We start from the raw sequence: 13,328 nt of genomic DNA on the forward strand, positions 1-13,328 counted from the left end.
CTTAAGAGAATGTTGTGGCTGATTTGATCTTCTATCCAGACCACTCAAACTTTCTCCGTATCAGCAATAAGGCTGTTTCACTTTTCTTATGATTTGTGTGTTCACTGGAGTAGCACTTTTCATTTCCTTGAAGAACTTTTCCTTTGCTTTCACAACTTAGCTGTTTGGTACAAGCGACCTAGCTTCTGGCCCATCTTGGTTTCTGACATGCCTTCCTCACTAAGCTTAATCATTTCTAGTTTTTAAAGTGAGAGATCTGTGACTCTTCCTTTCACTTGAACACTTAGAGGCCACTGTAGAGTTATCAACCGACCTAATTTCAATATTGTTGTGTCTCGGGGAATAGGGAGGTCCAAGGAGAGGAAACGAGATGGAGGAATGGCTAATTGGTGGAATAGTTAGAACACACACATTTACCAATTAAGTTCACAGTCTTATGCGGGCACAGTTTGTGGCATCCCCAAACAATTACAATAGAAACATCAGAGATTGCTGATCACAGGTCACCATAACAAATATAATAATAATGAAAAAGTCTGAAATATTGTGAGAATTACCAAAATGTGACACAGAGACACAAAGTGAGCAAATGCTGTTGGAAAAATGGTGTCAGCAGACTTGTTCAATGAAAGGTTGTCACGAATCTTCAATTTGTAAAAAAAAAAAAAAAATTATCTTAAAGCACAATAAAGCGAACGTCAATAAATCAAGGTATGGGGCTTCCCTGGTGGCGCAGTGGTTGAGAGTCTGCCTGCCGATGCAGGAGACACAGGTTCGTGCCCCAGTCCGGGAAGATCCCACATGCCGCGGAGCGGCTGGGCCCGTGAGCCATGGCCGCTGAGCCTGCGCTTCCGGAGCCTGTGCTCCGCAACAGGAGAGGCCACAACAGTGAGAGGCCTGCGTACCGAAAAAAAAAACAAAACAACAACAACAAAAAAAACATTTAGAGTTTGGTGCCAAATGAAAGAGTGTCAGTTAGTATGAAGACTGGAAAGTGGCTACTGGATTTGGAAACTGGGTAGTTGCTGATAAACATCACTGGAGAGGGTAAAGGACTGACTGGTTTGAAAAATAAAAGTAAATTGGAAGAAGAGACAATGAGTGTAAATCACTCTGTCCAAAAAGTATGGCAGTAAAAAGAAGTGAGAGGTACTAGCATCTTGACAGGTCATCAGGTGGAGAGAAGTATGCACATTTTGTGCATTATCTTTTTTTATACAACTTCTGTCTAGAGACTGTGAGAACAAGGACTGCCTTCAGTATTCTTACAGCACCTACTAGATTATATAATAAAAATAGCAGCACTACTAAATCATTGTTTAGAATGCAAATATATCTCATTACACTTCACTAAATTTTAACTAAATTCCTAGTATAAAAAGGAGACCGCTAGACTGAACCAATTAGTCATTAAATTCAAGTCATTTAACTGCCTGAGGTCGCTGTTTAAAAGGGACCACACCATGCTACATAATTTGACAGGCTCCGTGAACAACACTGGGCATGCTGTAAGATGTTACCTTAATTCCTTCACTCTGGGCTGCACAGGGACATACTCACCTCCATAGTAGAGTCCTGTAGCAGTGCACATCCGCCACTGTCCCTGATACATTCCTGCTCTGCTGGGGCTGCACATCTGGACGCTGACATCTGCAATCTCTTGGGGCTCTAGCGATCTCACCATCACCATGTTCACATGTCCAAACTGGTCTCCCCCGACATATTTAAGACAAACCCCTGGAGGCCAGGCCTCTGCCCCTGAGTTCAAGCAAAAGAAAAAAATGTTAGGCAATCAATGGTCCTACGCTGAGTGCAGTTCATTACAAAACTGTAGAAGAGGTCTCTGTCTCTCACACATACGTAAACCTATCCACATATCTTTGAGCTATGTAACACCTCACTGGTCAGAAAGAATCAGAGTCAGCAACCTCTGACCAGCTGTCTATCCCTAAGAGAAAGCACACACAGCAAAAGCAAGGCAGTTCCTCAAGAAAATGTGTTTTGGGTGACCCAGGGAAGGCCACACATCACACTGAATCTGTAGAACCTAAGAATGATGTCAGAAAAGAGTCATGGAAATGAAGCTCAGGCCCACATCTTTGGAAGACTGCTTTCTCTACTAAGAACATGTGCCCATTTGCACTTGACCTTTTAAACTGACATTCAAAGTAAAAATATGTCTGACTGTCGTCAGTTTTTCCATCGAGGAAAGAGGATGAAACTTTCCATTGAGGAAAGAGGAATAGTTTCTGTATTATTTTCATTTTAGAACTGCTTTTTCCCTGATGTATGACTTTTCTTCTGGAGTCCGTAACAATGAAAAGATCGAGGGTCAAAAGACTGCAAACAAGACAAAGGAGTCAAGTGAAAGTTTCATTTTCAGGTTCAAACAGTAGTGGGGAAAATATGAACAGTGGGCCCTGATAACAGTACAATGACCCGTTGTCTCAGGGGTGATGACACCAGCAAGAGGTGCTTGTAGAAAGAATAGGAATGGCAAGACAGAGAAATGGCTTTGGCAAGAATGTATTTCCCTCCTTTGGAAGTGGCAACAGTCTTATTTGGTTCCCACTCCTGTACACCTATTTTCATGTAAACTGACTCAAATGAGAAATCAATATATTGACTTCTGACCAGTCATAGGTAGCCACACAGTGACTAGATGTGATCTCTCCTGTGAAGTCTCTCCAACAGACTCCTTTTTACTATATACAGAAACCTCTATATATCTTTTTGTTGAGATACATACATTCATTATAAAAGCAAATCACCATGAAAAGCTGAACATGGAAGGACTTTCAGCATGCTTGAAACTCATCTCCTAACAGCACTCTAGGATTCCTCAGTACCTTGTTCGTGAAGTGCCAGGCCAGTTTTGATATACTTGATGGTTTACTACTGAAAAAGAGAACTGGAGAGAAAAGCAACCAACGTTCTACTGCTGAGCTCTCAGCCCCATAATGAATGGCACCTGCTGTGGCTCTTGGATTTTTAGGGGTAGCAGATGGAGGAGTGGTCGCTATGTCTGTCAGACCCTCTTTAAAAAAAATCCTGCCAACAAAGTGCCCTCTTAAGTTAACACTATAAAGGGCAACTGCTGCTGTTGAAAAGGTTGTGGATGATACACTGGCAATACATGAAAATTCTTTTTTTTTTTCATTGCTGGGGCCTATGGCCCGGCAAAAGCATATTTGTCTTAGTCAAGAATAGTAGCAGTTGACGTGAAGTACCTTGGAAAATGTCAGTCTCTTTAAAGACCAAGATCCAAAAGGAAAATTAAACTGCTATTATAGGGCTGAATTCATAATTATTCTTTAAAAGACACACATACACATGCATACACACACACACAGACACACACATCTATAACAAGACAATGTTTATATGAAAATCCAAGAATGTGTCTGTTTTTGAACTTTAAAGAAAAAAAGGGGAACTAAGACAGTCTGGATGTGGAAAATATGTGGCTGTCCTAGGCAGACAAGCACAAGCAGCTGAGACAGTTGGATCTCTCATCTGTGCAAAAGAGGGAGTACTGCTGTATTCCCAGGATACTGAGTTAGTTGGTAAAATGTTAAATGATTAACAATTATGAGGCTACGGGCCTGATCTTTTCAGTACGTCAGACCCTATTGATGTGGTACTTGGAGAGCCTCTTGAAAAAACTGGAGGAGTTATACACCATCAACTCTAAAGTGTTAATCTGCTACAAAATGAAGAACCAATCATCTGCCTTCTGAGAGTTACCAACAGTTTATTATGACATATAGTTCTTACAGCCCCCAACTGGTCAGGTCAGGTAGTTCTGAAAAGGTCACTGATACTGACTCTTGATACAGAAGGAAGGGAAATATTGATGAGCTACTTGGCCTACCAGGCTAAGTATACCGGAAAAATCTGGATTTGAGAAGTATAACACAATAGCACTTCAAATTAAGTCTGTTACAACTGGCTTAATGGGGGGGGTATATATAAGAAGAAAAGAAAGACTAATCTGTGTTTTATGACTTTCCAAGTTAAGTACCACAAGCACACATATGACTAAGGCTGTGATTCTCCAGTTATCATGAAATATAATTTTATTAAAAACCATAAAAAGTCAAAACAAAACAAGACAAGAAACTTGTCATGTGGCAATTCTGAGATGATAGAGAGCATGGCAAAAACGAAATAAAAGTCCATCAGTTCCAGAAAGTCTGAGACTTACTAAGGTATAAGTGATTATAGAAATAGTTTGGAGACAACAAGGAACATCCAAAGAGCAAGACAGAAGACAAACACCTCAGTGAAGACCCCCTCCCTCTTTTTAACCCCTGTAGCTTTAGAGACTGCATTTCAAATTAAGCTATATGCAAACAGGGACCTTCACTGATCTTGTTGCCATTTTCTTCCTGTACCTGATAAAGTGACTGGAACATAAAAAACTTAACTATTTTAAGGAGTCAAAAGAAAAATGGGGGCTTCCCTGGTGGCGCAATGGTTGAGAGTCCGCCTGCCGATGCAGGGGACACGGGTTCGTGCCCCGGTCTGGGAAGATCCCACATGCCGCGGAGCAGCTGGGCCCGTGAGCCATGGTCGCTGAGCCTGTGCGTCCGGAGCCTGTGCTCCGCAATGGGAGAGGCCACAACAGTGAGTGGCCCGCGTACCACAAAAAAAAAAAAAAAGGAGGGAACAGTTGTTCTTTCTCAAGTTTCTTTTTTTCCCTCAACTGTTGTTTCATATTCACTTCTATGTAGTTTAGAAAATAAAGATGACTCTGAAGTCACTCTCTCATATAACAATCATAACTACTTCATTAAAGTCAGAGAAACACCAGAGTTATAATATGCTTAGTTTAACACTCACCACAGATGGACAGCAGAGCATGGCTGTAACAACTGAGAAGCTGTAAGTGTTGGTAAAGAGAATTGTCTCCTTTCATCTTCAGAGGGACAGTTTCAAATTTTCATTTTAAACTCCAACTGTAAAGTTTCCTGGTCATGTTACCCAAACTTCTAAAACTTACACAGTACCAAAAGTTTGGATCCTGGGATTCTGCATCTATGTCATTAAATGTCTCACTTCAGTTTCTCTATGATCTGAATATAAGGACTTAAACAATATTAGGTGTTGAATTTTAAACAATGTGTGACATTTATCTTCTTTGGGGAAGGTGCTGGGACAGCTATATGCAGTTCCTATCAATCTCATCTGTTGTAAATTTGAATTCCTGGTATGCCTGAAACATGACAGTGGAGAAGCACCATGAAAAATTATTTATGAAACTCTTTCAGTGAGCACTTATCTCTTAGGGAAGGTTATGAATGACAGTAAGAGAGCCTGAGGAGAAACAGCTAAGCCCTACCCTACTTCTTTTTTTGGCCACTCCATGCGGCATGCAGGATCTTAGTTCCCCGACCAAGGATTGATCCCGTGCCCCTTGCATTGGGAGCGCAGAGCCTTAACCACTGGACTGCCAGGGGAGTCCCAGCCTACCCTACTTCTGTGTGTTACCACTCTATTTCCAGAAAGAACCCAGGACAGATTAGGATGATGCCAAAGAACCAGTGCCTGTGCATGCTTTCCTTATCTCTCTCTCTAATAACATACCTGTCACTTAATTATGTGAGGCCAGTTTCTTCTTAATCAAATGGAAAGCATTTAGTTTACAGACACAAAACTATTTTACAACTGATGGAACGATTTCCAGAAGCATAAAAAACCTACCTGTTCCAAGTACCTCGAAAGGTAAAATCTCTAGCAACTGTTGCCCAGTTTTTCAAGAGGTGTACAGGAACAAAAATGTCCTTTTACAGGAAGAAAGGCTGCAGACCCAGAGACTGTTTTAAACTGGAGTTACTATGCAAAAGCAGGAGGAAAAAGAGCTAGCCCCACCAAAACAAATTTTCTCCAAGTCAAGGTGAAAGGCAGGCTCTTTGGGGTTCTGATTTGACATTCTCGCCATTTTATATCAAACCCTTACAATCTCCCATTAACCCAAGGAACTGTCTAGTGAGTGAATAGATATTTCAAGAGGCTTTCTGAAATATAAAATGGTTATTTTGCAGCAAGATGGTATTTAAAACATTTCAACAGTACTCTAACAACTTTCAATATTTACAAATACTATAAAGAACCCATGGAAAGCCAGACCACTTCCAGTGTTTTCACCATTAAGTAAACAAGGTCTTGGATTAATTCTTTTAAATAAACAAAACTTTTAATAAGCTATACTTTCTAAACAAACGTTACTAATTTCAAAAATTCATGGCTAGGTTTCAAAAGCATTTTGGGGGCTTCCCTGGTGGCGCAGTGGTTGGGAGTCCGCCTGCCGATGCGGGGGACATGGGTTCATGCCCCGGTCTGGGAGGATCCCACACGCCGCAGAGCGGCTGGGCCCGTGAGCCATGGCCGCTAAGCCTGCGCGTCCGGAGCCTGTGCTCCGCAACGGGAGAGGCCACAACAGTGAGAGGCCCGCGTACCGCCAAAAAAAAAAAAAAAGCATTTTTGACCAGTAACACAGATTTTAGTAATTCAGATAAGAAATATGATGAATAAAAGTTGATCTAAAAAAAAAAAAAAGTTGACCTAAAGAGATTGTTTTAATATTTTTAAAAGCACACAACACTAAGAAAGGTGAGAAAGAAATTAGACAACATAAAGATAATCAAACTTGGAATAAGAACTTCAAGAAAAATAGAAAAATGGCTGTTTTCCTGTATTATCATGTGCCTCTCAAACTAACAATGCACCACACTGTTATAACCAAAAGAGAAAAGAAGCTAATGAAAATTTACAAAGCCACTGATGTCCCCAGTCATCTACAAACTGGGTCAATCCAGATTACATGCTTTTGCTCAGTGACTCACCAAACCTTCATCCAAGGTAAAGTTATTTCCAAATTAGCCAGAAAAACTAAGAATAATAATTTGGTACATTAATTATTATATAAAAGGCTAGCTTGGCCAGTCTCTCCCCATCATAAAAGAACTGAAGTATAAAGAACTGAAAAGTAAACAGGGTCCAATAAAAGGTCACTTTTATAGGTTTGAGTCCCCAGAGTTTTATATCATTTCACATCAGATTATCTTACTAGACACAGTTCCCTGACACCAACAAACTTTTAACTAAATATTCCTTTTGCCTAGTTTTCCATCTCGTAGAATTTCTTTTGTAAATCCTCATTAATAAGGAAGTTAACGCATCCTCACCTAGTCAGCATAAATTGTTACTTGATGAGACAAGAAATACTAAACTCACTCAAATTTAAAAAGTCATTAGAAAAGAATTTAACAAGTAAAAGGTGATAATGAACAGTTATAAGATACATATTCAGATACTATTTTCAAAGAACTACGGTTAACTTATGTTACATTTTTCTTAAGTCAACAGTACGTCAAAACAATTTTTTTAAAAAAAGCAATTTCTCAATCTTTCCATTTTTTCTATTCTGAGCAAATCCCTACACTTCTTACCCAATTTTTCAAAGTGATGTTAACATCTCAAATAGATAGCTCAATGAAAATTTCAGATACAAACATCCTTGTGGTTGCAAAGAAATGAGCTTTCAAAAGAGTAGATGCTCACAACTCTAACTACCTTGTTCCATTCAAGGATGCACCTCTTCTAGCTTGTGGATATAACTGGAAGATTAATTCGAGCAGAAATAAAATGATGGAGTAGAACTGTACAGGTGGAGACAATACCACCACCACACACAGGCCTAGTTCCTGGTATCAAAAGAATATTGAATTGTGTTTAAATGTCATCAAGACCTAAATTCTTCCTAATCTAGGGAGTATTTTATTGGTGTTTGGGTCATCATACCAGTACAAGAAAATTCTACATCACGTATAAGGAAAAGCTCAGAATTACACAATCACATAATTTAAGCTAAAACACTTCTTTATTTCTTTTAACTACTAAGAAAAAGAAAACTGGGCAAGGAAGATTGCTCGTTATACATTTACCAGAATTTTGGATTCGCCATGTTTTTATAAACTGAGTATCAGGAGGTATCGACTCCCCTTCTCCTATGGTGACATCTTCAACAAAGGACATAGAGGGCACACTGATGTTTGGGCTCTCAAAGTCATAATAGGCGCCAATTGCTGCTTGTAGGTTCCTATAAATAAAGAGAAAAGGCAAAAGACTTCAGTCCTCTCCAGAGCATATTATCCTAATTGTCAAACAAAAGGAACCTACAGAACCCATATATAGAAGGTATATAGGTGGCTCCTGGTATGTTAATCTTCAGAGTCGTTGATTCTGGCTGAGGAACAACAGGAAAAACACCAGGACCAAAAACTTGTGCATCACTTTCTTCCCAAGGCACCCACATAGAAAGTAACAAACATTATTAGAACCAGCAACAATGTGAGGAAATCCCCCTCTTACCCACAAGGACAGCAAGTGTGGGTAAGGAAGTCAATTAAAAGAGAGCTCCGGGGCTTCCCTGGTGGCACAATGGTTGAGAGTCCGCCTGCTGATGCGGGGGACGTGGGTTCATGCCCCTGTCCAGGAGGATCCCACGTGCCGCGGAGCGGCTGGGCCGGTGAGCCATGGCCGCTGAGCCTGCGCGTCCAGAGCCTGTGCTCTGCAACGGGAGAGGCCACAACAGTGAGAGGCCCATGTACTGCAAAAAAAAAAAAAAAAAAAAAAAGAGAGAGAGAGAGCTCCTCTGTAGCTGTGACTAAAATCCAAAGACGCTCCATTTAAAAAAAAATCTATTTTTTTAAAAACAATACATGCACATGATTCAAAGTTTCATACAATGAAAAATACCCATCTTATCTCTTCCTTCCTACACACACACACACACACACATACACACACAGGTAATCATTTGTTCATATTACTTTCTTAAATACCCTTCCAGAATTTCCTTATGCACATCCAAGCAAATGATATACTCTTATTTCCCCACTTCTTATACAATTGGTAGCATATTACACAGTGCCCTTTGCTTTATTCTGTATCATGGAGACATTTCTTAACACTGTATCATGAAGACATTTCTAAGTCAGTACACAATGAATATCCTCATTGTTTTTTACAGCTGTATCCACTGTATAGATATGTCATTTAGGTAACCAATCCACTTTTGAGTTTGCTTCCAATCTTTAATTCTTCCATATATAAGCTTAAGCACACATAGTTTAACATACAATTGCATCTGTAGGATAAAGTCCTACAAGTGATACCGTTGGGTCAAAGGGCATATATTTGTGGCTTTAATCGATATATCTAAACTTCCCTCAATAAAAAAGTTACATACTTAATGAATGCTCCCAACAAGAATGTATGAGAGTGTCTATTTCCCCACCTGCTCATCAATGATGTTTCGCCAACATTTTGGATTTTTGTCGATCTGGTAGATTAAAAATAAGATATTGGTGAGGTCTTAACACCATTTTGTAAATAGTGGTGTTCTTTATTTTGTTTTTTAAGATTTATTAATTTAATTTATTTTTGGCTGCATCAGGTCTTAGTTGCAGCACACAGGATCTTCGTTGAGGCATGTGGGATCTTTCGTTGTGGCCCGTGGGCTCTTCATTGTGGTGCGCTGGCTTCTCTCTAGTTGTGGCATGTGGTTTTTCTCTTCTCTAGTTGTGGCGTGCAGGCTCCAGGGCGCATGGGCTCTGTAGTTGTGGCGTGCGGGTTCCAGAGCACGCGGGCTCTAGTTGAGGTGTGCAAGTGCTGTAGTTGTGGTGCAAGTGCTGTAGTTGTGGTGCAAGGGCTTAGTTGCCCCGCAGCATGTGGGATCTTAGCTCCCTGATCAGGGATGGAAGCCACGTCCCCTGCACTGTAAGGTCAATTCTTTACCACTGGACCACCAGGGAAGTCCCTGGTGTTCTTTTCAATTACTTATAAACCCCCTTAAGTCAGAAGGAACTACCAAGCACACAAACTAGAGTCTCTAACTGAAGAGAATCACACGACTGACAGCTTGGTTCTTCAGTGCCAGAGACTAAAGGCCACTAAGGGGTTTAAGTTCTGTGTTCATTAAAGATCAAAGAAATTGTTGGTAATTACATTAACCATTTCTCTTATGGTTTTCCTCAAACTAGTGACATCATCCCCAGTCCTCACAGAATAACAACACAAATAGCATTTTTCTAAACATAACCCAACCATAAGCCAATGGATCCAGTGGGTTGTTTTTAATTATGTATAAACATAGCATGAAATAAGCTCTGACAGTACACAACTGTTCAACAGACATACTATTAACAGCAAATACTTTTCTGCTGGGGGCCTGCCTGCTCTTCCAGGTGTTTGCAGCTGCCAGAAAGGAAGGCTATACTTAGAGCAGCTACCTCAGGTCAAGCCTCATGCAATGGCGGCCTGCAGTATTAGTGAGTCATGACTGGAATTATAACACCACCAACTGCTGGCCCGTCATGTGTGTGCTAGATAAAATTTACATGGAGCAGAGCTGGGCCAGGGTCCAAACTGTGCCTGTTTACTTGACCATTCAATAGGAAGGCTTAGACTTCAGTTTTTCCGGCAACTTCCTTATCTAGCTGACACTGATCTCAAGTGAAGAATATGTGACCGGTTGAACTTGGGGATGCCCAGACACTACCACCCGCAAACAGACTTAGAAGTACATCTGGAATCAGCCTTACACTTAGGGATCAGAGATAAAACAAGGGAGAGAGAAATAAGCCTAGGTTGCATTTTGTTCTTCTGAAACTTTTTATAAAAACCAAGTGGCCACTTTTTTATAAAGATAATTTTTCTGCCGAAGGTCTCAGGCAAACAGCCTGAATTGTCTTCTGTTCACTTGGCTGTAAAATATGCTTGGGAGGGAAGAGACTATTTGTGCACTCAGGACAATTGCCAATGCTCATCCTCAGCCTGTGTCATATTTCGCCACTTGGCTCTGACTGATATCAAACAGGACTTCGAGACCAGCACAGGAGAAACACTAGCAAGTGGAAAAGTCCAGCTACCCTACTTAGGCAGATCCATCCCCCTCCCAAATCTCCTTTCACACATTCCAACTTATCCCACAGCCAAGCCAACAAAACTGCTTACTTGTACCTGCATTTTACAGAAAATTCAACCAGAGAAAGATTAAGGAATACTTTTAAAGCCCAAAGTGAAACTGAAAGTAGTGAACTGGACTGGCAGGAAGAAGAAGTGAAGGATGACAAAGCACAATCATTTCCCAAGTACAAGGCGGAGAGAAGACATTAACCCGGTGGTGCTCTAACCCATCAGGCAGGTACACAGCTCCTCAGCACTTGGACCATTTAGATCACTGCCTCACAGTGCCAAGGAACGGCAGGAAGAGACTAAACAGCTCCTATTTAGTGTGAGAACAAGCAGACATGATAGCATATATTCCTGTTCAAAACAACATACCCAGCTATTATTAGCCAATAAAAAACTCTACATGAAACAGAGCTGGCTGAGGAGATGGGAAAGGGAGGACACTGACTCAGTATTCAGCCCAGCCTGAAAGTTTAAACTTCCAGGTTCCTTCAGTGTTTTTGCTCAAGAAAAGTTTTTACTCTGATTTTAAATAGTTAAAAGTGCCGTAAAGAACAAAGGGAGGCAGTGTTAATAGGGGAGGAAAAAGGCACAGGCAAAGATGGATGATAGTGATAGTTACATAACATTGTGAATATACTTTATGCCACAGAACTGTGCACTTAAAAATGGTTAAAATAGTAAAAATTTATTTTACTTTTTTACTGACAGAGTTGATTTACAATGTTATGTTAGTTTCTGATGTACAGCAAAGTGATTCAGATATATATGTATTATTTATCATATTCTTTTCCATTATGGTTTATTACGGGATATTGAATATAGTTCCCTGTGCTATACAGTAGGACCTTGCTGTTTATCAAGTGGTTTGTATCTGCTAATCTCAAACTCCTAATTTATCCCTCCCCCACCCCCTTTCCCCTTTGGTAACCATAAGTTTGTTTTCTATGTATGTGAGTCTGTTTCTGTTTTGTAAATAAATTCATTTGGATCATATGTTAGATTCCACATATCGGTGATACCACATGGTATTTGCCTTTCTGACTTACTTCATTCACTTAGTATGATAATCTCTAGGTCCATGCATGTTGCTGCAAATGGCATTATTTCACTTTTTTATGGCTGAGTAGTATTCCATTGTATATATTTACCACATCTTCATTAACCATTCATCTGCTGATGGACATTTAGGTTGCTTCCACGTCTTGGCTATTGTGAATAGTGCTGCTATGAACATGGGGGTGCATGTACCTTTTCGAATTAGAGTTTTCTCCTGATATATGCACAGAAGTGGAATTGCTGGATCATATGGCAACTCTATTTTTAGTTTTTTAAGGAACCTCCAAACTGTTTTCCATAGTGGCTGCACCAATTTACATTCCCACCAACAGGGTAGGAGGGTTCCCTTTTCTCCACACTCTATCCAGCATTTGTTATTTGTAGACTTTTTAATGATGGCCATTCTGACCAGTGTGAGGTGATAACTCACTGCAGTTTTGATTTTCATTTCTCTAATAATCAGCGATACCGAGCATCTTTTCATGTGCCTATTGGCCATCTGTATGTCTTCTTTGAAGAAATGTCTATTTAGGTCATCTGCCCATTTTTTCATTGGGTTGTTTGTTTCTCTGTCATTGAGTTGTATGAGCTGTTAGTATATTTTGGAAATTAAGCCCTTGTCAGTTGCATTGTTTGCAAATATTTTCTCCCAGTCCATAGGTTGTCTTTTCATTTTGCTTATGGTTTTCGTGCTGTGCAAAAGCTTTTAAGTTTTTGATTAGGTCCCATTTGATTATAAAATGGTAAAATTTTAAATGGCTTTGTTTGGAGGCAGCTCCTAACCCCTGGCTGTGGGGCTTTGAACAAGTGGTTAAGCATCTGTGTCAGTTTACTCATGTGTAAAATTGAGTTTTTTTATTGTAAGGTTGCTTATATTTTTTATTACAAAGTTGGGTGTTATAAAGTTGGCTGTGAAGACTGCATAAGGCAATGTGTGTAAATGCCAATGCCCTAGGTTGGCAGTCATTCATTCAACAAATATTTAATTAATGAGCATTTATCCATGTGCTAGGCACTCAGCCTGGGTCTAGGGATAGAACAGACAGCAAAACAGACAAGGGCCCTATCCGTTACAAAGCCTAGCAGACTGCAGCAAACCAGGGACACTCAGAGAAGGGTAAATGCAACTACCTCTCACACTGAGGCTTATCAGCCCAAAGCAGCTTTTCCATCTTGGGGTAAAAAAAAAAAAAAAAAAAAAAAAAATGGGCTTGGTGCACAATACAGTTTCAACTGCACTGATAATCAGGTTAACCTGATTTGGAGTAGAAGAATCTGGTGATGCTGAT

At 40.2% G+C, this 13,328-nt stretch overlaps 1 protein-coding gene across 3 annotated transcripts in view; it reads right to left on the bottom strand.

Moving 5' to 3' along the window:
• Window positions 1-13,328, bottom strand: part of ILRUN (inflammation and lipid regulator with UBA-like and NBR1-like domains) — a 112,704-nt gene that overhangs the window by 67,158 nt on the left and 32,218 nt on the right. For all 3 annotated transcript variants that reach the window (XM_059076450.2, XM_059076451.2, XM_067006053.1), the window contains exons 2-3: window positions 7,950-8,104; window positions 1,561-1,758 (exon numbers count right to left, since the gene is read on the bottom strand). In XM_059076450.2, coding sequence (XP_058932433.1) covers window positions 1,561-1,758; window positions 7,950-8,104 — 353 coding nt within the window. The remainder of the gene's footprint in view (window positions 1-1,560; window positions 1,759-7,949; window positions 8,105-13,328) is intronic.

This window comes from Kogia breviceps, chromosome 10 (genome assembly GCF_026419965.1).
Source record: "Kogia breviceps isolate mKogBre1 chromosome 10, mKogBre1 haplotype 1, whole genome shotgun sequence".
Lineage (NCBI taxonomy): Eukaryota > Metazoa > Chordata > Mammalia > Artiodactyla > Physeteridae > Kogia > Kogia breviceps.